Genomic DNA, 24,149 nt, shown 5'->3' with positions numbered 1-24,149 from the left:
CCGGAGGTCGACCTCTTTGCTTCTCACCAGAATGCGAAAGTAGGAATATTTTTTTCCCTGGATCCAAGAGGAAATCCCAGAGCAGTAGACGCCTTAGTTCAAGATTGGCATTTTCATCTGGCGGACGCATTTCCGCCTATTCCGATTCTTGCAAAGGTGCTACGGAAAATTCGGATAGAAAAGACTCCAACTATTTTGGTTGCTCCATTTTGGCCCAAGAGAAGTTGGTTCAACCTGATTGTTCAACTTCAGGTGGACGGACCGATAATGTTACCGGTAAAGGCCAATCTCCTTTCCCAGGGCCCAGTTCTTCACTCGGATCCTCAGAGATGGAATTTAGCGGCGTGGTTTCTGAAGCCAATGTGCTGAGAGCAAAAGGGTTATCAAACCCTGTTATAGCTACTCTTCAAAAATCCAGAAAACCGGTAACAAATGCTATTTATAATAAAATCTGGAAATTTTTTTTATCTTTGTCTGCCTAACCCTCCAGACCCTCTCAGGCCAGATATATCTAAGATATTAGACTTTTTACAAAGAGGCCTAGAAATTGGTCTGAAACCCAGTACTCTGAAAGTCCAGGTCTCTGCGCTCAGTTCCATCTTTGATCAAGATCTAGCAGGACATCGCTGGATTAAAAGGTTCATGACCTCAGCAAACAGAATGAACCCTAGGAAGCAAGTTATAGTTCCTCCATGGGATCTCAATGTTGTGCTTCAAGGCCTTACAGGTCCACCGTTTGAACCTTTGTCTACCTGTTCCCCACAAAATCTCGCCTACAAGACTGTTTTCTTGGTAGCTATAACTTCAGCTAGAAGAGTGGGTGAATTACAGGCCTTATCAATAAGAGATCCTTATCTACTGGTTAGAGAAGATTCAATAATACTCCGTCTTGATCCCTCTTTCCTCCCAAAAGTGGTCTCTGAATTCCATCGTTCTCAAGAAATAGTGTTACCAACCTTTTGCAATAATCCTGCAAACTCTGAGGAAAGAAGATTTAATACTCTCGATGTTAGGCGTATCCTGCTACATTACTTGGATCAAACCCGTGCCTTTTGAGTTGATCACAACCTTTTTGTCCACTCCTCAGGTCAAAATAAAAAGAAGGTAGCCAAGAGTACCATTGCTACATGGATTAAAAAAGCCATTACAGAAGCTTACCTTGCTCAAAATAAACTACCTCCGGTAGGAATTAAGGCCCATTCAACTAGATCTAAGTTGGTCTCCTGGGCAGAGAGAGCAGGCGCATCTCCAGAGCAGATCTGCAGGGCAGCTACGTGGTCGTCACGCCATACCTTCTCCAAACATTATAGGTTGGATGTATTATCCAATAGAGATTTAGTCTTCGGCCTGCAAGGTTCTTCAGGCCGTTGTCCCTCCCTAGTGCCAATTAGTTGGTATTCCTCCATATGCCGTCGTGGAAGGTGACTAGAGAAAATAGAATTATTCTTACCGTTAATTCGGTTTCTAAGAACCTTCCACGACGGCGCTAATTTCCCACCCTCTATATTTCCTGGATTAATTCTGGGACTCAGAAGGTAAACCGGTGCTATGGTTTCAGTTATAAGTCACTGGTGAATGGGAGGTACTTTTAACCTCTCTTGTGTTTCCTGTTCCCCATTAGGGCAAAGAGACAACCTCCATATGCCGTCGTGGAAGGTTCCTAGAAACCGAATTAACGGTAAGAATAATTCTATTTTCGCCACAAGCCTTAAGGCCATAATACAGGCGGAAATAAGACTCCTTTAAAATAGCCCTTAAAAAAAAACGAGAAAAAGAAGCCACAAGGTGCCTACGGATTCGCAGACCTCTCTTGGACAGGAAGGTCGGGGAAGATCCCGGTCTTCCTCTGCCACTCCACCTCCTCTCCCCAGTCCTCAGAATCCTCCTTGGGCAGTGACATAGGGGGTCGACCAGATTGCCCAACTGAAGATGTAGAGAGATTTGTTAAAGCAGTCAGGGCTGCAATGGGCCTAAAGGAGGAAAAAACACCTAGGTCATTAGAAGATATGTTCGGGGGTTTGGAGGAGAAAAGAAAACGCACGTTCCCGGTCAATTCAAAAATTAAGGCATTGATTGATACAGTGGAAAAAAATCTGAGGTCGACCACTTTACCTTCTTCATCAAAGAGGAGGTACTCCTTTGAGAAGAAAGACTCCGAAACTTGGGATAAAATCTCTAAATTTGATTGCACCGTGGCCAGATATTAAAAAAAAAAAAAAAATTGTCGCTTCCATTAGAAGACTCGAGCGTACTAAAGGTCCCGCTTGATAAAAAAGCAGATAGCTTTTTGAGACAAATCTGGGAAGCATTATCAGGGGGATTAAAACCAGCAATAGCTGGGATATGCCCGTGCTCTCATGACCTGGCTACAGCAGATAGAGGATCAGCTGAGGGATTAAGTACCGAGAGACGATATCCTAGCGAATTTGACCTTAGTACATGGAGCAGCAGCTTTTTTGTCAGATTCCTCGGCAGATTCTGCAGGATTAACAGCTAGAGCAGCGGGCTTGTCCAGTGCGGCAAGAAGAGCCCTGTGGCTCAAAGGATGTCCGGGGGATTTACCGTCCAAACATAAACTGTGTTCCATTTCCTTGTGACCATCAATTCCTTTTTGGTAAAAGATTAGAAGAAATCTTATAACAAGCAGGGGACAAAAAGAAAAGCTTTCCCAGATTTTCTAAAGAACCCAAAAAGCCTTTCTTTCGGAGGAGAAGATTTAGGAGGTCGCCCCCCCCCCCCCCCAGGAGATAGAAGAAATTGGGACTTTAAAGATAACAGGGTCGGTCTACATGTTCACAAGGCCCTCTACGTCATCAAAAAAGGACCCCAATGACATTACATCAGAGGTTGGGGGGGAAGGCTCTCTCTCTTCCTCCCTGTCTGGGTAAACATTTCCGCCAGCACGTGGGTTTTAAATATAATCAAAGATGAAATTAATCCGTCCACCCAGGCAAAATTTCATTGTGACACCCCGAAAAAAGTCCTAGCAGGAACAATCGGCTCTGGAGACAGAGGACTTGTTCAGAAACATAGCAAATAGATCAATGGCTGCACTCAACTGTACTAAAGCAAGTAAATGTGCGATACATGAAATGTAAATAGCTTAATGGCTTGTGAAATCTATGAAAAAACACATGAGATGCTTAGCACAAGATTTGGCCAAAAAATGTGAGCCCATCCTCCAAACGTCAAGAATCTCAGATTGGATGGGTCCCTGATCTAACTGCCTAGTGTGAACACTTACCTCTGGCTAATAACATGGTAAAGCCTGCAGTTATAGGAAGGTCGGAACCAATTGTGTTTGGATGTAATTAAAATTACAGCATGGTGAAGGGCGGGGCGTTCAAGTCAGAAAAAACAGTACATAGTAAATATAGGTAAACTGACTGAACAGCAATCTAGTCTGAACTGGTGCAAATCTTGTGCTAAACATCTCATGTGTTTTTTCATAGATTTCACAAGCCATTAAGCTACTCACATTTCATGTATCGCACATTTCCTTGCTTTAGTACAGTCGAGTGCAGCCATTGATCTATTTGCTAAGTAAACCTTTTTTGGTTATGCACCAGTTCAGACTAGATTGCTGTTCAGTCAGTTTACCTATATTTACTATGTACTATTTTTTTCTGACTTGAACGCCCCGCCCTTCACCATGCTGTGATTTTATTTACATCCAAACACAGTTGGTTCCGACCTTCCTATTAATCGTAGGCTTTACCATGTTATTAGCCAGAGGTAAGTGTTCACACTAGGCAGTCAGGTCAGGACCCATCCGATCTGAGATTATCTTGATGTTTGGAGGATGGGCTCACATTTTTTGGCTAAATCTTGTGCTAAGCATCTAATGTGTTTTTTCATAGATTTCACAAGCCATTAAGCTATTAACATTTCATGTATCGCACATTTCCTTGCTTTAGCACTTTAAATTTTGAGTGCAGCCATTGACCTATTTGCTATGTAAGCCTTTTTTTGTTATGCACCAGTTCAGACTAGATTGCTGTTCAGTCAGTTTACCTATATTTACTTTGTTCAGAAACATGTTCTACAGGAAGACCCGATTCAGGAGGAAGGAAGGGGATATTACCCCCCCTCTTTTTGATACAAAAACCGGATGGTTCCTGGAGAACCATAGTCAACCTGAAGAAGCTAAATCAGTCGGTTGAGAATTGATCCTTCAAGATGGAGTCTATCAACACGACCACAAAAATCCTATTCCAACACTGCTTTATGGCAGTAATAGAATTAAAAGATGCATATTACCATATCCCATTACATCTGGAGTATCAGAAGTACTTGACGGTAGCGCTCTATGTCCAAAGTCTTATCAAACATTACCAATATACAGCCCTTCCATTTGTCCCGTCTACAGCTCCCAGGGTCTTCACCAAAGTGATGGTAGAAGTAATGTCATACCTTCGGTCCCGGGACGTAGTAATTGTCTCGTACCTGGACGACCTCCTTGTGGTATGGAGGTCAGAGACACACTGCACCCACCAAGTAACATAAGTAATGTTAACTCTAATAGAGTTGGGATGGATAATAAATACCCCCAAGTCAAGATTAGAGCCAGTAAAAGTACAATCCTTCCTAGGGGTAATACTGGACTCCGTGCAACAGCTTTGCCTCCTGCCAGAGGACAAGGAAGTCAAGATAAGGAACCTGGCTTGTACTGCAATACAACAGCCAGCAATGACTCTTAAGGAAGGCAATGTCCCTACTAGGCTCGTTAACATCATGCATACCGGCTTTAGGGTGGGCACAATTTCACCTGAGAAAGCTGCAGTGGGAAATTTTGTCAGCGCAGAAGTTATTAAAAGGACATTTAGAAGGACATCTATATCTTTCCTTGGGCTTAAGAGATTCCCTTATCTGGTGGACTGTGAAGGAACATCTGACATTGGGGATCTGGTGGCAGAAACAAGTCGAGGACATTATCATGACCGATGCAAGTGGTATAGGTTGGGTAGCACACCTGAGATCCCACTCAGTACAAGGAACTTGGTCCATGCGAGATAGGAATCACGGTTCAAACGAAAAAGAACTATAGGCAGTGCAAAAAGCCTTGAGACATTTTCTGCCCTTGCTTCGGGGCCGCCATAATCGGGTCATGACGGACAATCGAGCAGTGTGGCTTATATAAACCACCAGGGAGGACGAGATTCCGGGGCCTCATGGAGGTATCAGATCTACTATTTCATTTTGCAGAACAACACTTGTCATCTCTCACGGCACTACACATAAGGGGCATTTAAAATATTCTAGTAGACTTCCTGAGTCGCAGGGTCTTGAGACAGGGGGGATGGTGCTTAAACCCCCAAGTTTTCCAACAAATCGTATAAGCCTGGGGGAAACTAGAAATAGACTTGTTTGCCACATCACACAACAGATAAGTCAGGAAGTTCTGCTCCCTAAATCCAAGGGAACATCGCTTTGCATTATTTGCCTTACTAATACACTGGAGGTTCTCTCTGGCTTACGCATTCCCCCCCCCCCCCCGATGGTAATGAATCCAACAGTAGTCCGGAAGATAAGAGAGGATCAAGCGATAATTATTCTCCCTTCTAAGACAGATGTCAATAACAGATCCTTGGATTCTACCAGAGTTTCCGGACTCGCTTACCCAGGGGCCAGTGAGCCACTCTCAGGTGAAGGGCTTCCATCTGGGAGCTTGGAATTTGAGAGGGCACTACTGAGTCACCTAGGAATCTCACCAGGGATAGTCTCCACTCTGTTATGACCTGGTGGTTAAGAGGCCACACTGATATGACCTGGTGGCTAAAACGCAACATGGAGCGAGCTCTGAGAAGGTGGTATCTCTACTGTCCGCAGTCCCTAATCCTAACAACACTAGAAATAGCCGTGGGATGTTCCTGACTCTCCCTAGACACCTCGTCACAGCCTAAGAAATAACTACCCCTAAAGAAGGAAATAGAAAGCCATCTTGCCTCAGAGAAAACCCCCAAAAGGAAAGATAGCCCCCCACAAATATTGACTGTGAATGGAGAGGGAAATGACGTACAAAGAAATGAAATCAGAATTCAGCAAAGGAGGCCAATACTAAACTAGATAGACAGAGAGAAAAGGATACTGTGCGGTCAGTATTAAAACTACAAAATCCACGCAGAGTTTACAAAAATGAACTCCACACCGACTCACGGTGTGGAGGGACAAATCTGCTTTCCCAGAGCTTCCAGCTAGCCTGAATAACACATAGTGACAAGCTGGACAAAAAGACATATTTGCAAAGCAATAGAGTCCAAACAAATGGACAAACAAAAACTAGCAAAAACTTATCTTTTGCAGACAAGGACTGGCTATATGAGAATTCCAAGGAAAGAACCAAATCCAGCCAAGAACATTGACCGCAGGCATGGACTAAAGCCCAGAGCAGGTTTAAATAACAAACGCAGGCAAGGCGATTAGTGAAGGCAGCTGCTACAGCTACCTAAAGGAGCAGCAGTTCCACTCGATACCACCAGAGGGAGCCCAAGGGCAGAACTCACAAAAATACCATTAGCAACCACAGGAGGGAGCTCCAGAATGGAATTCACAACACCACCCTATTGAAAAGTAGAAAACCTATAACTTCTAGAATCTACGGTATAACATGGAAGAAGTTTCTAGACTTCCTAGGTGAACCATTGGGGGATGTAGCTCCAGTGGGACCCATCCTAGAATTTCTGCAGGGAGTGTTGCAACTTGGGTTAACAACTAGCACCCTTAATGTTTAAGTTTCAGCCTTGGGAGCCCTACAGAACTACAACCTAGCATCAAATAGGTGGGTTTTCATGGTTCATAAAATCTTGTAGTAGGTCTAGGCCTATGATTATCCTCAAAATCCCTCCTTGGGATCTGAATCTAGTCTGAGGCCCTAACCAGAGACCCGTTTAAGCCTTTGCAGGAGTTGTCACCAAAGTTACTCACTCTTAAAACAGTGCTAATGGTAGCCTTAACATCGATCCATATGGTAGGTGATTTACAGGCCCTGTCTATATGCCCTCCATATACTCAAATTTTCGAAGACCGAATAGTTTTAAGACCAGATCCGGCTTATCTCCCCAAGGTAGTCCTTAAATTCCATAGGAGTCAGGAGATTACTTTACCATCATTCTGTAATAATCCTAGGAATCCTGGGCAACAAAAGTTCCATATGTCCATGTAACAATACATGTCCATGAGCAGTCAGTGGAGGAAAGACCAGACCCTATTTGTAGCGTTTCAGGGTAGCAGAAGAGTGTGTGTGTGTGCGCGCGTGTGTGTGTGTGTGTGTGTGGGGTAGCTAAAAGTACCATTGCCAGATGGATAAGAGAGGCCATTAGTTTTCCTACTCTGTTAGTGGCTCTCCGGTTCCTGAAGGCATCAAGGCTCACTCCACCAGAGCTGTGGCTACCTCCTGGGCAGAAAAGGCTGAGGTATCGATTGATCAAATTTGTAAGGCCGCTACCTGGTCCTCACTCTCAACTTTTTTCAAACACTACCGGCTAGATCTATCTCTGCTGACCTAACCTTTGGTAGAAGGGTTTTGCAAGCGGTGGTCCCTCCCTAAGGTGTTTCATTCTACAAAAGTCTTTCATGTGTGCTGTCATGGGGAAAGGGAAACCACCAAGGTTACCTACCGGTAGCTGTTTTTTCCGGAACCCATGACAGCACCCGTATATTCCCCACCTTTATCACCCCTTCGGTGTGCACTATAGTTTTGGATGTTTTTAGTTGATATGATGTGATGATGGTTTTTCCATGTGTACTAACCAGGGGGGCCAACTGAAGCGACGGAGAGGTACCGCCCTTTAATTTTCAGTAAGGTTCCTGTCATGACTAGGTGGATCCGCTCGCAGGTGTGCTGTCATAGGTTCCGGAAAAATTGGCTACCGGTAAGTAACGTTAATGTTTTTTAGTTCAAATGACTTACTGTAATTATGGTTTCATATTCTGAGAAGTGAATCTAGGAGATGGAGTTATTTATGCTTCTTTTCAAACTTATTTTCAGTTTAAGATTTCACACTAAAAAATGTACATGTTTAATTTTTTTTTATTAGATAACTGAAGATTCCAATAAAAGGATGGCCATCTTAAAACATCACTTTGTCAGACACCCAGCTAAAGTATTTGAATCATTGGATGAAACAGTCATAAACGTTCCAGGTTTGCTTAATTTAAAGTTCGTGAGCAATTATGGTAGCATATTCATTGTTGTGATGTGAGTTCTATTTGGTTGGATATTAAAGTGATTGTCCATTCAATTTTATTTATAACTTTCACCTTTTAAGTACAAATCTCATATGTCATTTCACTAAAATGATAGGTTTAATTGTCTAAATAATAATCAAAGCACAGTATAATTATTTACCATAAGGGTCATTCCATGTCAAGTGGACCGGTGGTCCCCACTCGACCTTCTGCGATTTTGCTGAAAGTTTATAAGGATGTACATGAATGTTTGAAAAGAAGTTCTGTTAATTTTTAGGGCCAGATCTCAAATACATTGGGCACTGTTGACCTTTCACTGGAGGTTCCACCAAGCCTGCGGCTTCAGCTAAGAGGATTTTGCAAACTTTGGCACATAGCCATTAGAGTTCTATACTGGCTATGATGCTGAAATTTGGCATACTAGCTCAACTTTTGCTGCTAAACACGATAAAATTATTAGCTTAGCTGAAGCCGCAGGCTTGGTGGAACCTCAAGTGAAAGGTCAACAGTGCCCAATGTATTTGAGATCTGGCCCTAAAAATTTACAGAACCTCTTTTCAAACATACATGTACATCCTTATAAATTTTCTGCAAAATCGGAGAAGGTCGAGTGGGGACGATTTTTAAAACTGGTCCACTTGACATGGAATGACCCATATAACACTTTAATCGTACTGATCCGAAGAATAAGGCTATGTTCACACATTGCATTTTTGTAGCTTTCTTTAATGTCATTTTTAAGTTGCTTTTAAGTTGCTTACAAAAAGCAGGTTTTGATTAGTTTTTGCTGCATTTTTTATTGCATTTTTGTCAAGGTACATTTGTCTATTGTGCATGCTGATAACGTTTAGTGCATAAAATAAAAATCTGATTCAACTGCATCAGTTTTTGGCACCAAAAACACAGCAAAACCTGATAATTTTATTTTTTTCACTACCAATTGCTTTTAATTGGTAAAAAAAAGTTGAAATAACTGACATACTGCACTTTGCAAAAACGCTGCATTTTGCAAAAACGCAGCTTTTTGACAAAACGGGAAAAAAAACTGTGTGCGTGAGATTTCTGGTACTGTGAAATGCAGCTGAAAATTTGCATGAAAAACACTGCAAAAAAAAAACACAACGTATGAACATAATCTTAAAGGGAAGGTGCCGTGATTTAAATTTTTGTATTAATAATTGTTGATTTATATAATCAATTATTTTTCATCCAAAATTAATGAACTACTGTAACAGCTTTTTATTTATTAACTTTTTCTTTTGCCAATGGAGGCTGAAATTTTCATTAGTGGGGGCGTAAGTGTCTGGGCACGACACTTGCACACTCACTTATGTCAGCCATGGGCATAAGAGACTGCAGTAGGACACTGACTGCATGTCTTACTTTGAGGCCATTCCTCCTGCCTCTTAGGTGTGACCTGGGCATGCCTCCTGAGCTCTCCAGATCACAGCTGTAGGAGGAGATCGTGGCCATTTTGTTGTAGCTTTATTTCGGGGAGATTATGCTGGGAAGCGAAGGTCCAGGGTAAGTATCTGCAGCTGGGACGGGTAATCGCAGCCTGTAATTAGTATTACAGTATATAGGCTGCGATCACCGCTCGCTGCAGCAGGGAGATTGTCACACTGCTCTGCCCTGAACAGGATGCAGCACTTCCTGGGGGAGGAGGGAAGTGAAGTACATGTTTTTGTTTTCCTATGCACCTACCACTGCTACCTGCCTGTATATATACCAACTACCACTGCTACCTGCCCCTATATATACCACTGCTACCAGCCTCTATATAATAATAATAATAAAATAATAATAATTTTATTTATTTAGTGTCAACATATTCTGCAGCGCTTTGCAAATTATAGAGGGGATTTGTACAGACAATAGACTTAATAGCATAACAAAAATCACTGTTCAAAACTGATACCAAGAGGAGTGAGGGCCCTGATCGCAAGCTTACAAACTATGAGGAAAAAGGGGAGACACGAAAGGTGGATGGTAACAATTGCTTTAGTTGTTTGGACCAGCCATAGTGTAAAGATCGAGAGTTCATATAAAGCTGCATGAATCAGTTAACAGCCTAAGTATGTAGTAGTACAGACACAGAGGCTTATTACATGCATAAAGCGTATGAGAACATGATGCGAGGAAACTGATTTTGGTTTAACTTACATGAATGGGCCGCACAGGGATAATTAGGTTAATGCGTTGAGGCGGTAGGCCAGTCTGAACAAGTGCGTTTTTAGGGCACGCTTAAAACTGGGGGGATTGGGGATTAATCCCATTATCCTGGGTAGTGCATTCCAAAGAATTGGCGAAGCACGTGAAAACAAAGTCTTGGAGACGGACGTCAACACAATACGTCTAATATGGTAATACAACTTCGTTCACCAGACGGCTCGTTGAACACCACCACCACCGAGGAAATACTTCAGTGCTTTTATAATTATTATAAAGGGTTATATGAATCCAAGAGCGATTTCAGTGTTTCAGATTGTTTAGAATATTTATCCGATATAGAATTCCCTACACTGAATTCCACCCAGCAGGCCTTTATGGATGCTGAATTCACCCTAGAAGAAATAGAGCAAGCTATAACGGATATGGCCTCTGGGAAGGCCCCTGGGCCAGATGGCTTTCCAGTCGAATTGTATAGGAAATACCGGGAAGTATTCGCTCCACTTTTATTGCAAGTATTCAAAGAGATATGGAGAGGGGGATGTCTGCCCGATACTTTTTATGAGGCACATATTATTGTGCTCAGAAAGGAGGGGAAAGATCCTTTAGAATGCGGATCCTATCGCCCCATATCGTTAGTAAATGTAGACTATAAGATTTTTACTAAAATTTTAGCCACTAGGCTGAACTCTATTATATTAGACATTATACACCCGGATCAAACTGGCTTTATGCCTGGTAAGAGTACTTCTATAAATATCAGGCGGGTTCAATCGATAATCCAATATAGTTCTTTGCTGCCTGATAATAACTGGGCGTTAGCGTCGCTGGACGCAGCTAAGGCGTTTGACTCTCTTGAGTGGCCTTTTTTGTCTGCTTGCCTGCAGAAATATGGTTTCGGGGCTAAATTCCTGAATTGGGTTAATGTATTATACATGAAACCAAAGGCCCGCATAATAGTAAACGGTTCCATCTCTGAGCCATTTTTATTATATAGGGGAACCCGTCAAGGGTGTCCCCTTTCCCCAGCCCTATTTGCTCTAGCAATAGAGGCATTGGCAATACGTCTCCGATCTTCCCCCGGTATTGAGGGTATAAAAATAGCGGGCCGCATTGATACCATTGGTTTATACGCTGATGACATGATAGTATTCATGGATAACACAGAAGAGACGTTACCGAGGGTGATTACTACCATAGATAGATTTAGTGGGTTCTCGGGCCTATATATTAACTGGGATAAATCTGCTTTATTGCCTCTTTCTCAGTCCCCAGCATCTAATCTTAATACTCTTTCCTCGCTGCCCATAGTATCTAACTTTAAGTATTTGGGTATATATATGTCTCAACATAGTAGGTCGGACTTACAACTCAATATTCTCCCTCTGCTAAATTACGCTAAATTGAAATTTACATCTTGGAGTAAGATTCCATTATCTGTAGCAGGTCGTATTAACCTCATTAAAATGATATTGCTCCCTAAATTCAACTATTGTCTTCAACATAGCGCAGTAACTGTACCGAAATTCTTTTTCACCAACTTAAACTCTCAGGTTGCTTCATTCATATGGGGGAAAAGCAGGCCTAAACTTAAATTAACTACTTTGCAGAGATCTAAGCAGGGGGGAGGAGCAGCATTGCCTGATTTTCTTTCTATACTATCTGGCAGGACAGGCTAGGGCACTAAGTAAATGGATGCCTCATAACTATCTCCCTAATTCTGAGAGTCATCTGGTTAGTTCTGTTAGCGCTAAATGTCCATTGGGCCTTTTGGAGTCGGGGAAAATAAACGCTCCCCGCTTGCTGCCCATGCTCCGACTGGCACGATCAACTTGGAGGCAGATTAAGAAGGCTATTGGGTTTGGGGATATTATTGCTGAAATGCCTTTATGGGATAATGGTTATTTCCCCATGTTGATGGATCACCCATCTGCAGGTTTTTGGATTTCCTATGGGGTTTTCTCGGTGGGGGATTTACACGATCAGGGGGTCTTCATGTCTTTTGAACAGTTGCAAGCTAAATATGCTTTTCCAAGATCTCAATTTTTCCGCTATCTGCAACTTAGAACAGCTATTCAGTCATATATTAGAAATGTGGGAGCAAACCGCAACATTTCATCTTTGCCCCTGATAGGCATTCTTAAATCGCAGGGACCTCAGGGTCTTATTTCATCTTTGTACACATATCTGTTGTCAATGGGAGCGAACTCAGCTATAGACTTGGTTAAGGGCAAGTGGGAGGGACTTATCCCTGATATGCAGAGTGAAGTGTGGGAGGACGTTCTTGACTCTTCCCTTAAAGTATCCCCGTCAATTAATAACAAGATGACCCAGTTATATATAATTCATCAGTCATATTTGACCCCAGTGAGACTTTTTCGGATGGGTCGATATTCGACGTCGGAATGTCTGCGTTGCCACTCACCAGATGCTGACTTCATACACATGATATGGCAGTGCCCAATTATTTTTCAATATTGGAGGGAGGTAACGTCGTTATTGACCTCACTACTATCCGTCCCGGTTCCTCTTGAACCCCTGGTCTGTCTGTTTGGAGTGTGGGATGAGGAGGCTTGGGAACATTATGTTGGGATTTTTTTACGAGAAACGTTATTTTTGGCACGAAAGATGTTAGCGTTGCGGTGGATGGGAAATTCACCCCCCACCCTTGGGTCCTGGGTTGAGCTGGTGAACACAATTGCCCCATATGAACGCACACTCAGAATAGGGGTTGCCCGGGCAAATTCAATAAAATCTGGGATAGGTGGAATGCCTCCCATCTCACTTTGTGATCTAACCAATTGATAAAGATACAGTTAATTTGACCTCTTGTTCTGCAGATATTGCGCAATAGAGAGTATAATGTTACTGTTAAATGGCGGCGTAGTAATAGTTTTGGAGGCTTAGTTTAGTCTAGTTTAGTTTGGTTGTAGTTTAGGAACTTTACGTACTGACAGTTCCATAATTTCACATATATGTCTTCTGTATATATACAAATGATTGGTATATGTATGCTCTGATGTCTTTTTCGTTCTTGCGAATGTAACCGTGCAAGTCAATAACAAACACAAACATTTATACTGTATTTTATTTGTGATTAATAAATAAACAAATTAAAAAAAAAAAAAAAGTCTTGGAGACGGGAGTGGGAGGTTCTGATTATTGAGAATGCTAACCTCAGGTCATTAGCAGAACGGAGAGCACGGGTAGGGTGGTAGTCTGAGACCAGGGAGATGTATGGTGGTGCTGAGCCATGGAGCGGTTTGTGAATGAGGGGAATAGTTATGTACTGGATTCTGAAGTGGATGGGTAACCAGTGTAACTACTGGCACAGGGTAGAGGCATCGGTGTAACTGTTGGTGAGGATTATAAACCTGGCAGCAGCATTCAGTACAGATTGGAGCTGGGAGAGTTTGGTAAGAGGGAGGCCGTTTAGGGGGAGTTACAATAGTCCAGACGAGAAAGAATGAGTGAAACAGTAAGAGTTTTTGCAGAGTCGAAAGTAAGAAAAGGGAGAATTCTAGAAATGTTTTTGTGATGCAGATAAGAAGAGCGAGCCAATGATCGGATGTGAGAGGTGAAGGAAAGCTCGGAATCAAGTATGACTCCAAGGCAGCGGGCATGTTGCTTGGGAGTAATGGTGGAACCACAAACGAAGATGGCAATGTAAGGCAAATATATACCACTTACCACTGCTACCTGCCTCTATGCTACCTACCCCTTCTACGTACCTCTATACCACCTACCACCTCTACCTGCCTCTATATATACCACCTACCACTGCTACCTGCCTCTATACATACCGCCTACCACTGCTACCTGCCTCTATACATACCGCCTACCACTGCTACCTGCCTCTATACTTACCGCCTACCACTGCTACCTGCCTCTATATATACCGCCTACCACTGCTAGCTGCCTCTATATATACCACCTACCACTGCTACCTGCCTCTATATATACCGCCTACCACTGCTACCTGCCTCTGTATACCACCTACCACTGCTACCTGCTCCTACAGTGTCTTGCGAAAGTATTCGGCTCTCTGGAACTTTTCAACCTTTTCCCACATATCATGCTTCAAACATAAAGACACCAAATGTACATTTTTGGTGAAGAATCAACCACAAGTGGAACACAATTGTGAAGTTGAACGAGATTTATTGGTTATTTTAAATTTTTGTGGAAATTCAAAAACTGAAAAGTTGGGCGTGCAATATTATTCGGCCCCTTCACTTTCAGTGCACCAAACTCACTCCAGAAGTTCATTGTTGACCTCTGAATGATCCAATGTTCTCCTAAATGCCTAGTGATGATAAATATAATCCACCTGTGTGTAATCAAGTCTCTGTATAAATGCACCTGCTCTGTGATGGTCTCAGGGTTCTGTTTGAATCACAGAGAGCATCAAAAAGACCAAGGAACACAACAGGCAGGTCCGTGATACTGTTGTGGAGAAGTTTAAAGCCGGACTTGGAAACAAAATTATTTCCAAAACTTTAAACATTCCAAAGAGCACTGTGCAAGCGATCATATTGAAATGGAAGGAGTTATCACACCACTGCAAATCGACCAAGACCCGGCCGTCCCTCTAAACTTTCATCTCAAACAAGGAGAAGACTGATCAGAGATGAAGCCAAGTGGCCCATGATCACTCTGGATGAACTGTAGAGATTTATAGCTGAAATGGGACAGTCTGTCCATAGAACAACAATCAGTTGTACACTGCACAAATCTGGCCTTTATGGAAGAGTGGCAAGAAGAGCGTCATTTCTCAAAGATATCCATAAAAAATGTTGTTTACAGTTTGCAACAAGCCACCTGGGAGACACACCAAACAAGGTGCTCTGGTCAGATGAAACCAAAATCGAACTTTTCTCTAGTCACCTTCCATGGCAGCAAAGGAGGATGTCTCCATTCTCTAATGGGGGACAGGAAGCACAAGAGGTTCAAAGGCCCCACCTACCTCCTATTCACCAGTGTCTTTCCTGTCCCCTATGGGGCATGGAGAGGTTTTCGTTTGCTACGTGGCCGGCGACTGCAGTGTACCTGGTTTTTCCTGTCGGGCAGTGGTGTTCGTGGGCTCTGCCTTCCTCATTTTGCAGCTTCTGTCTCCCAGTGACTCGGGACCTTCCTGGCCCACCTGCTCCTCTGTGGGGGTAAAGCGGGCCAGTGAGTTCCAGAGGTGGCCTCCATGAGCTCACCAGCTTTTCCTCCTCCTCTGCTGTGGTGTTCGGCGTCCGAAAGTGACGTCATCGCTACGCGCGTGAACGCATCCACTTCCTGGTTTTTCGGCCTCATATGTCCTCCGGACCTCTGACACCGCAGAGAGCATGCCGGTCCACGTGGAAGCCTGCTCTAGGACCCGGGGAAGAGGAGGGGAACTTGTTTCATCTGCGCTGGGGGCAGGGTTTATTTTTATATAAACCGGCCTGAAGACACCTCCAGGTAAGACTAATCACTGTCAGAATGGATGGTGCTTCCTGCCCTGCATCTGCAGAGCCCAGGGCTGCCCCAGCTCAAGTAAGTCTGTTGCGGGGTGGGTCCGAGGCCAGAGCTAGTAGGGGCCCTCGTGATTTTTTACACCACTCTCCCTCTTTTACAGGGAGACAAGTCTGCCCAGAAAATCCCTGACGAAAAGACTTCAAAATGCGCAATCTGCACCATGAGGGCCAATAAGTTTTCATCAAAAGATGGCTAGCTCATACTATGGTCACCTTTGCAAACTTATATGCCCCCAATATTCACCAAGTGCAATGGATCACAAATACACTTGATACTCTACAACTCTTTTAAGAGGGGTCCTGATTGTGGGGGGAGGATTTCAACCTAACACTCCAGCCTTATATAGACTCCTCAAGCGACACCTCTCCCATCTCATATGCATTAAGACGTAAACTCTTGAATAAGCTAGACGCTCTCCAACTCATAGACCCCTGGCGCCCTTCTTCATCCTACCACAAAAGCCTACACGTTCTTCTCCCCTCCCCAGCACTCATATCATCGAATTGACTTTCTCTTAACCCAAGCTCAGGCTTTACAATTAATAAGAGACGCCAAAATAGGAGTTATCACAATTTCAGATCATGCACCTATTTTTATTGATCTTACCATTAACTCACTACCCCGCCCCGCCATGTCTTAGAGATTAAATGAATCTGTTCTAGATATCCCAAACAATCTTGAAAAACTAAAAACCATTCTCTTGCAATATTTCGCCGAAAAAAATCACTGAGAACCAACTCACTCCTAATATCTGGGAGGCCCACCAAGCGGTCATTAGAGGGGAGCTCATTTCTATTGCTTCCTACTCTAAGAAACAGATAGGGAGATCATGTCGCTTCTACATCAAATCAGTATAGCAGAGCGTCTCCATAAAAAAGCAGGTTCTCTGGACTCTCGTTGGGGCCTCGTCTCTCTCCGCAGCAAACTGAAAGATTTACTAAATGTTAAATCTGCAAAATTGTTCATTCATTGCAGACATACATTTTACATCCATGGGAACAAATGCAGTAAACTCACTTCCCAATTACTCAAAAACCAAAAAGAGAGAACATTGATAAAACATATCTACACCAAGGTTGATAGGAGAGTGGATAGGTCCGATGAGATTGCTGAAGCTTTTAGAAAATACTACAAATCACTTTATAATTTAGACACACCTGAACCTATGAGAGATTGTCCTGATGCTACCGAAAGGATACATAGTTTTTTGGCCCCCTTTTCCCTTCCTAAGGTCCAATCTATTGACCACTTAACTCTTCTTTCTAAAGTTACCCTCCAATAAATAAGATACCCTTCAAACTATTCCAGGCAACAAATCTCCAGGCCTAGATGGTTTTCCTCTGGGTTACTACAAGAACTTTTCAGATATCCTACTCCCCCACCTAGTTGACCTTTTCAACTTGTTTCTGGAAGGGAAGGCTCCACCCAGTCAAACCCTGGAGGCGTACATTCCTATTATTTCCAAGGAGGGCAGGGATGGCAGCCTTTGTAGTAATTATCGGCCTATCTCTTTACTCAATACTGACCTTAAATTATAGGCAAATATCTTAGCTGCCAGAATTAAGTGTTTAAGGCTACTTTCACACTAGTCCGTCGGTACGGGCCGTCGCAAACTGTTGGCCCGACGTACCGACGGACAGTGTGATTGATTAGCACAACGTGGGCAGTGGATGCAGTTTTACAACGCATCCGCTGCCCCATTGTAATGTCCGGGGAGGAGGGGGCGGAGTTCCGGACGTTACATGGAACGTTTTTTTGTGCCGACTGTGCGCCAAAACACGACGCATCCATCGCACGACGGATGCAACGTGTGGCCATACGTCGCAATGCGTCGGTAATACAAGTGTATGGAGAAAAATCGCATCCTGCAGGCACATTTGCAGGATGTGTTTTTTCACCAGAACGACGCATTGCGACGTCCGTCACATGACGCTAGTGTGAAAGTAGCCTTAGAAACACTAATCCATCCTGACCAAGTTGGCTTCGTTAAGGGAAGGGAGGGCAAGGATAACTCTATTAAAACCCTCCTGGCTATCTCACGCTAGGCGCTCTGGCATCCCCCTCAACATTCTATCAACAGATGCCGAGAAGGCCTTCGATAGAATCAGCTGGCACTATTTGATTTGTACCTTACAAAAGTTTGAATTTCCCCCTCCAGTTATTGAGGCTATTATGACCCTCTATACGTTTCCAACGGCTAAAGTTAGCGTAAATGGGCCATTTTCAAATTCCTTCATGATAAGAAACGGCACTAGACAGGGCTGCTGTCTCTCCCCTTCCCTTTTTGTGTTAGTGATGGAGACTTTGATTCAGAAAATTAGACAGGACCCTGATGTTAGAGGCTTAGATCCTGGTGTATCACTAGAGCTGAAGTGATGGAGTCCGACCTCAACTAAAAGAATCATTCTAATTCAGTTACTTGCATGTTTTCTCACCTGTTTTTTCTCTTGCTTTTAATTGTCTTTGGTTTCCTACTGACTCACTTTTACAGGTTTCCAAAAGATGCGTTGTCGTTCTTTTTGATTGTTACTATAATTACTTGAATTTTACTACCTGAATTGTGTTCTACCTCTGTTTATATTGTTTTATGGCTTATTTCCAGGCCGTTTACAAGGCGCTGATCCGGATGTTTTACCTCTGTTTTACAGTGTCGCACCTCTCATTTTCTGGATCAATATTGTAATCCAGCTTTTCATTGTTTACCTTGTGATTGGCCGTTGTGGGCCATCAGCCTTGTTTATTGTTATGTTTTGTTATGAAAAATGACTTAAATAAAGAATAGAAAAAAAAAAGCGCAATCTGAAGCTTCCCTCTCTATGGGAGAAGCTGTGTCAGGGGTGCACGGATAAAGTCGTCAGAGCCGTACAGCCTTCCCTCCTTGATGAAATCCGTGCCCTACTTAAGCATGAAGTGCAATCCTCTCTAGCCGCCTTCAATCATCTTCCGCTGCCAGGTCCATCTCCTTCATATAAAAAAAAAAAAAAAAAAAAGGAAAATACAAATTGAGGACTCTGGCTCTGATCACTCACATTCATCCTCTTCGGAGAGATGAGGTGAATCTTCGACGTCTAAATTTGCGGAAGCAAGAAAATATTTTTTCTCCTCTGCTTATATTGAAGAGCTAGTAATGGCTATACGTTACACAATGGGGTTACAGGAGGAATCTGTTCCTCAGTCTGTACAAGATGAAATGTTTGGAGGATTGAAATCAGAGAGACAGATGGGTTTCCCGGTGCATAAAAACATCCTAGATTTAATATCTCAGGAGTGGGAGCTCCGGGAGAAACGCCTAACCACCCCCTCTGAAATGAAACACAGGTTTCCTTTAGAAGCAGGTTCTCCTTCATGGGATGTACCCAAAGTAGACATACAGGTGGCGAGAGTAGCAAAGAAAACTTAGCTCCCCTTTGAGGACTCCTCACAACTGAGGGATCCGTTAAATAGAAAAATGGAAAGTTTATTGAAGTCATGGGAAACATCCACCTCGGGGTTAAAATCCAATATTTCTGCGACCTGTGTTGCCAGAGCCCTCTCTCGATGGATGGATGAGCTGAAAAAACGTATTTCTCAGGGTACCTTGAGAGGGGAACTATTGGACTCTTTCCATGCTCCAAAAGGCTTCAGCCTTTCTAGCGGACTCCTCCATGGAGTCTATTAGGATTGCGGCCAGATCCTTAGTCCAATCTAATTCTGCCCTAAGAGCCCTCTGGCTCAAGATGTTGAGCTTTGACTTTACTTCAGAAATTAAGTTATGCTCCATTCATTTTTTTGTCCCGCTCTAGATAAAATTCTGGAAAAGACCACAGATAGAAAAAAGGCCCTTCCTGAACAAAACCCTGTCAGAAAATGGTTTTTTTGTGCCTCCCAATCTAATATCCCTCAAACAAGAGGTAGAGGGAAAACCAGGAGATGGAGCTATGCCAAGGGCAAATGAAAAAATATCCTCATTCCCCAGCAGCAGCGGCAGGACAAATGACTCTGTCCCGGTGTGGGGAAGGCTCGCAAATTTCATCCACCATTGGCGGGCGATTACCAATTGTCAGTGGGTTCTCAATGTTATTCAAGAGGGCCTCCTCATAGAATTCATATCTTAACCCCCTCGTAATCTGAGAATTACCTCCCCAACATCCCAGGGAGCACATAAAATGACAGTCCTTGGAGGTCTTTTAAAATAAAATGCAATCTCTCCGGTACCCCCGAAGAATGGGGTTCAGGCCATTACTCTCATCTCTTCCTGGTAAAGAAATCATCAGGGGAGGCGCGAGTCATAATAAATCTAAGGGATCTCAATCATCATATTCTATACCGCAGATTCAAAATGGAATCAGTGAAATCTGCTACTCCCCTGATAGGTCCAAATTTTTTCATGGCAACCATCAACCTAAAAGATGCGTACTTCCACGTGCCGATTCTCCCCTGGCACAAGAAATATCTCAGGTTTGCAAAACAGTGCAACCAGCAAGTGAGACTCTTACAATTCAACGTCCTCCCTTTCGGCATTTCTTCAGCGCCAAGAGTATTCTCCAGAATAATGGCAGAGGCGGTATCGTATATCCGGAGACAGGGAGTCTGTATAGTTCCTTACCTGGAAGATCTGCTACTTATAGCCCCCTCGGCTCAGACTCTCAGCAATCCTGTTTCAAAGACTCTCAACATTCTCAGAACCCTGGGGTGGCTCCCAAATCTGAGGAAGTCCCAGCTCCAACCTTCCAAATCGAGGAGGTTTCTGGGGGTTCTGTTAGACTCTGTGAAACAAAAATCTTTTCTCCTGAAAGATCAGAGCCGAGCTATAATAGAAAAGGTTATAGATTTCAGAGAAGACAGATCTCCTACTCTATGGAAAAGCATATGGGTCCTAGGATCCATGATGGCCTGTATTCAGTCAGTGTCTTTGGCTCAGGCCCATTCCAGAGTCCTTCAATCCCACATCATCGCAAACTGGGATGGAAATCCGGGCTCTCAAAACAAGAGTACACAGTTCGGGGTGTGTGAAGGCATCCCTATTGTGGTGATTGAACCCCAGAAATATCCGTAGGAGTGTGAGCTAGTCACAATCCCCCCTTGTAACGATTACAACCGATGCCAGCAAACGATGCTGGGGGGCCGTGATATTGCATACTCCTTTCCAGGGACACTGGAAGAAGACAACGAGCACCAGGTCCTCCAACTTCAGGGAGTTGAAAGCAGTGGAGGAAGCTCTCCTAGCCGCAGGCGGCCTAATATCGGGAAGTCAAGTCAAAGTTTATTCATGCACTGCTGCTCACCTCAGGCATCAGGGGAGCTCAAAATTCAACAGCCTAGGAAGCAACTGAAACCAAATTTTCTGTTCCAACCTGCAGGCGGATTTGCTGAGTCGCAAGGACTTTCAGCCAGGAGAATGGAGCCTGAACAAGAGTCTTCAGAAAGCTGGTAGACAGATGGGGTCTACCAAAAGTCGATTTATTTGCCTCAAACCAAAATGCACAGGTCCAAACCAAATTCGGTTTCTAGGAACCTTCCATGACAGCACTAATTCCCTCCTTTTCCTTGGATAAATCCTGGGTCTGTTAAGGTACCTAGTGCTATGGTATCCGTTATAAGTCACTGGCGAATAGGAGGTAGGAGGGACCTTTTTAACGTCGTGTGCTTCCTGTCCCCCATTAGGGAATGGAGACATCCTCCTATGCTGTTGTGGAAGTTTCCTAATAACCGAATGTCCTGTAAGTCTAATTCTATTTTTGACAACAGTGCCAAACGATATGTTTGGCGTAAAGGCAACACGGCTCATCACCCTGAACACACAATCCCCACTGTCAAACATTGTGGTGACAGCATCATGGTTTGGGCCTGCTTTTCTTCAGCAGGGTCAGGGAAGATGGTTAAAATTGATGGGAGGATGGATGGAGCCAAATACAGCACCATTCTTGAAGAAAACCTGTTGGAGTCTGCAAAAGACCTGACACTGCGACGGAGATTTGTCTTCGAACAAGACAATGATCTCAAACATAAAGCAAAATCTACAATGGAATGCTTCACAAATAAACATATCCAGGTGTTAGAATGGCCAAGTCAAAGTCCAGACCTCCATCCAATCGAGAATCTGTCGTAAGAGCTCAAAACTGCTGTTCACAAACTATCTCCATCAGACCTCACTGAGCTCGATCTGTTTGCCAAGGAAGAATGGGCAAGAAATTCAGTGTCTCGATGTGCAAAACTGATAGAGACATACCCCAAGCGACTTGCAGCTGTAATCGCAGCAGAAGGTGGTGCAACAAAGTATTAAGTTAAAGGGGCCGAATAATATTGCACGCCCCACTTTTCAGTTTTTTGAATTTCCACAAAAATTTAATATAACCTATAAATTTCATTAAACTTCACAATTGTGTTACACTTGTTGTCGATTCTTCACCAAAGAATTACATTTGGTATCTTTGTTTGAACCATGATATATGGGAAAAGGTTGAAAAGTTACAGGGAGACGAATACTTTTGCAAGGCACTGTATATATACCACCTACCACTGCTACCTGCTCCTATATATACCATGTACCACTGCTACCTGTCTCTATATATACCGCCTACCACTGCTACCTGCCTCTATATATTTCACCCACCACTGATACCTGCCCCTATATATACCACCTACTACTGCTACCTGCTCTCTATATATACCACCTACCACTGCTACCTGCCTCTATTTATACCACCTACCACTGCTACCTGCCTTTGTATACCACCTATCACTGCTACCTGCCTCTATATATACCACCTACCACTGCTACCTGTCTCTATACATACAGGGGGGATGTGGAAACCACAAAGAAACGACCAAAAGGAATAACTATAATCAATAAAAAGCTCTTTATTAAATACAAATATTATAAAAATAATTGGACAGAGATGGAACAAAATGGGGGAAATGGTACAGGTCATAATGCAAATACTACCGTGTAAATACACAACGTGCAGGCCCAACACTGGCTCCCTACAATACATATATATAAGATGTTGGTATGGAGAGTAAACACCAATAAATCAGAATGGCTGATATATACATAGTAACTCGGTCACTATACCCTGGAACACACAGTAAGATAGTACACCCCTCACTATTAGACAAACTGCTGCACAAGTGTGTGTGAGAAACTAGGAAAACCGATAACTTAAATGTCCAGGGTTACCACCAGAATACATTCTGGTGGAACGCTAAGCTGACTGTGACCGTGCTAATCATGAGTAACAGCCATCGCTGAAGCCGCTTATCCCAGCGCCAGGAAAAACACCAAGGTGGCGCAGGCACTACCTATATGTCAAACAGACCACGCTGTATCAATTCATATTACCTGGTCCTGGGCGGTTCACGGATGTGTGCCAAATGTACGGCCTGCACGTATGTCTCTATACATACCACCTACCACTGCTACCTGCCTCTATATATACCACATACCAATGCCACCTGCCTCTATATATACCACCTACCACTGCTACCTGCCTCTATATATACCACATACCAATGCCACCTGCCTCTATATATACCACCTACCACTGCTACCTGCCTCTATATATACCACATACCAATGCCACCTGCCTCTATATATACCACCTACCACTGCTACCTGCCTCTATATATACCACATACCAATGCCACCTGCCTCTATATATACCACCTACCACTGCTACCTGCCTCTATATATACCACATGCCAATGCTACCTGCCTCTATATATACCACCTACCACTGCTACCTGCCTCTATATATACCGCCTACCACTGTTTCCTGCCCCTATATATAACACCTACCACTGCTTCCTGCCCCTATATATACCACCTACCTCTGCTTCCTGCCCTATATATACCACCTACCACTGCTACCTGCCCCTATATATACCACCTACCATTGCTACCTGCCTCTATATATACCACTGCTACCTGCTTCTGTATATACCACCTACCACTGCTACCTCTCTATAAATACCACCTACCACTGCTACCTGCCTCTATATATACCACCTTCCACTGCTACCTGCCTTTATATATTCCACCCACCACTGCTACCTGCCTCTATATATACCACCTACCACTGCTACCTGCCTCTATATATACCACCTACCACTGCTACCTGATCCCCTGATCCTGTATATACCACCTACCACTGCTACATGCCTGTATATATTCCACCTACCACTGCTACCTGCCTGTATATATTCCACTTACCACTGCTACCTGCTTCTATATATACCACTGCTACCTGCCTCTATATATACCACCCACCACTGCTACCTGCCTCTAAATAAACCTTGTACCACTGCTG

General features: G+C 43.5%; 1 protein-coding gene across 1 annotated transcript in view; it reads left to right on the top strand.

Annotated features, from left to right (window-relative positions):
- The window catches only part of PGAP1 (post-GPI attachment to proteins inositol deacylase 1), a 1,319,879-nt gene that overhangs the window by 296,405 nt on the left and 999,325 nt on the right, over positions 1-24,149 (top strand). Inside the window, exon 8 of the mRNA XM_069733825.1 lies at positions 8,037-8,142. Coding sequence (XP_069589926.1) covers positions 8,037-8,142 — 106 coding nt within the window. The remainder of the gene's footprint in view (positions 1-8,036; positions 8,143-24,149) is intronic.

Source organism: Ranitomeya imitator, chromosome 7 (genome assembly GCF_032444005.1).
Source record: "Ranitomeya imitator isolate aRanImi1 chromosome 7, aRanImi1.pri, whole genome shotgun sequence".
NCBI classification, from domain to species: Eukaryota; Metazoa; Chordata; class Amphibia; order Anura; family Dendrobatidae; genus Ranitomeya; species Ranitomeya imitator.
The sequence above is the reverse complement of the archived record's forward strand: the minus strand, read 5'-3'. Positions and strand labels throughout refer to the sequence as shown.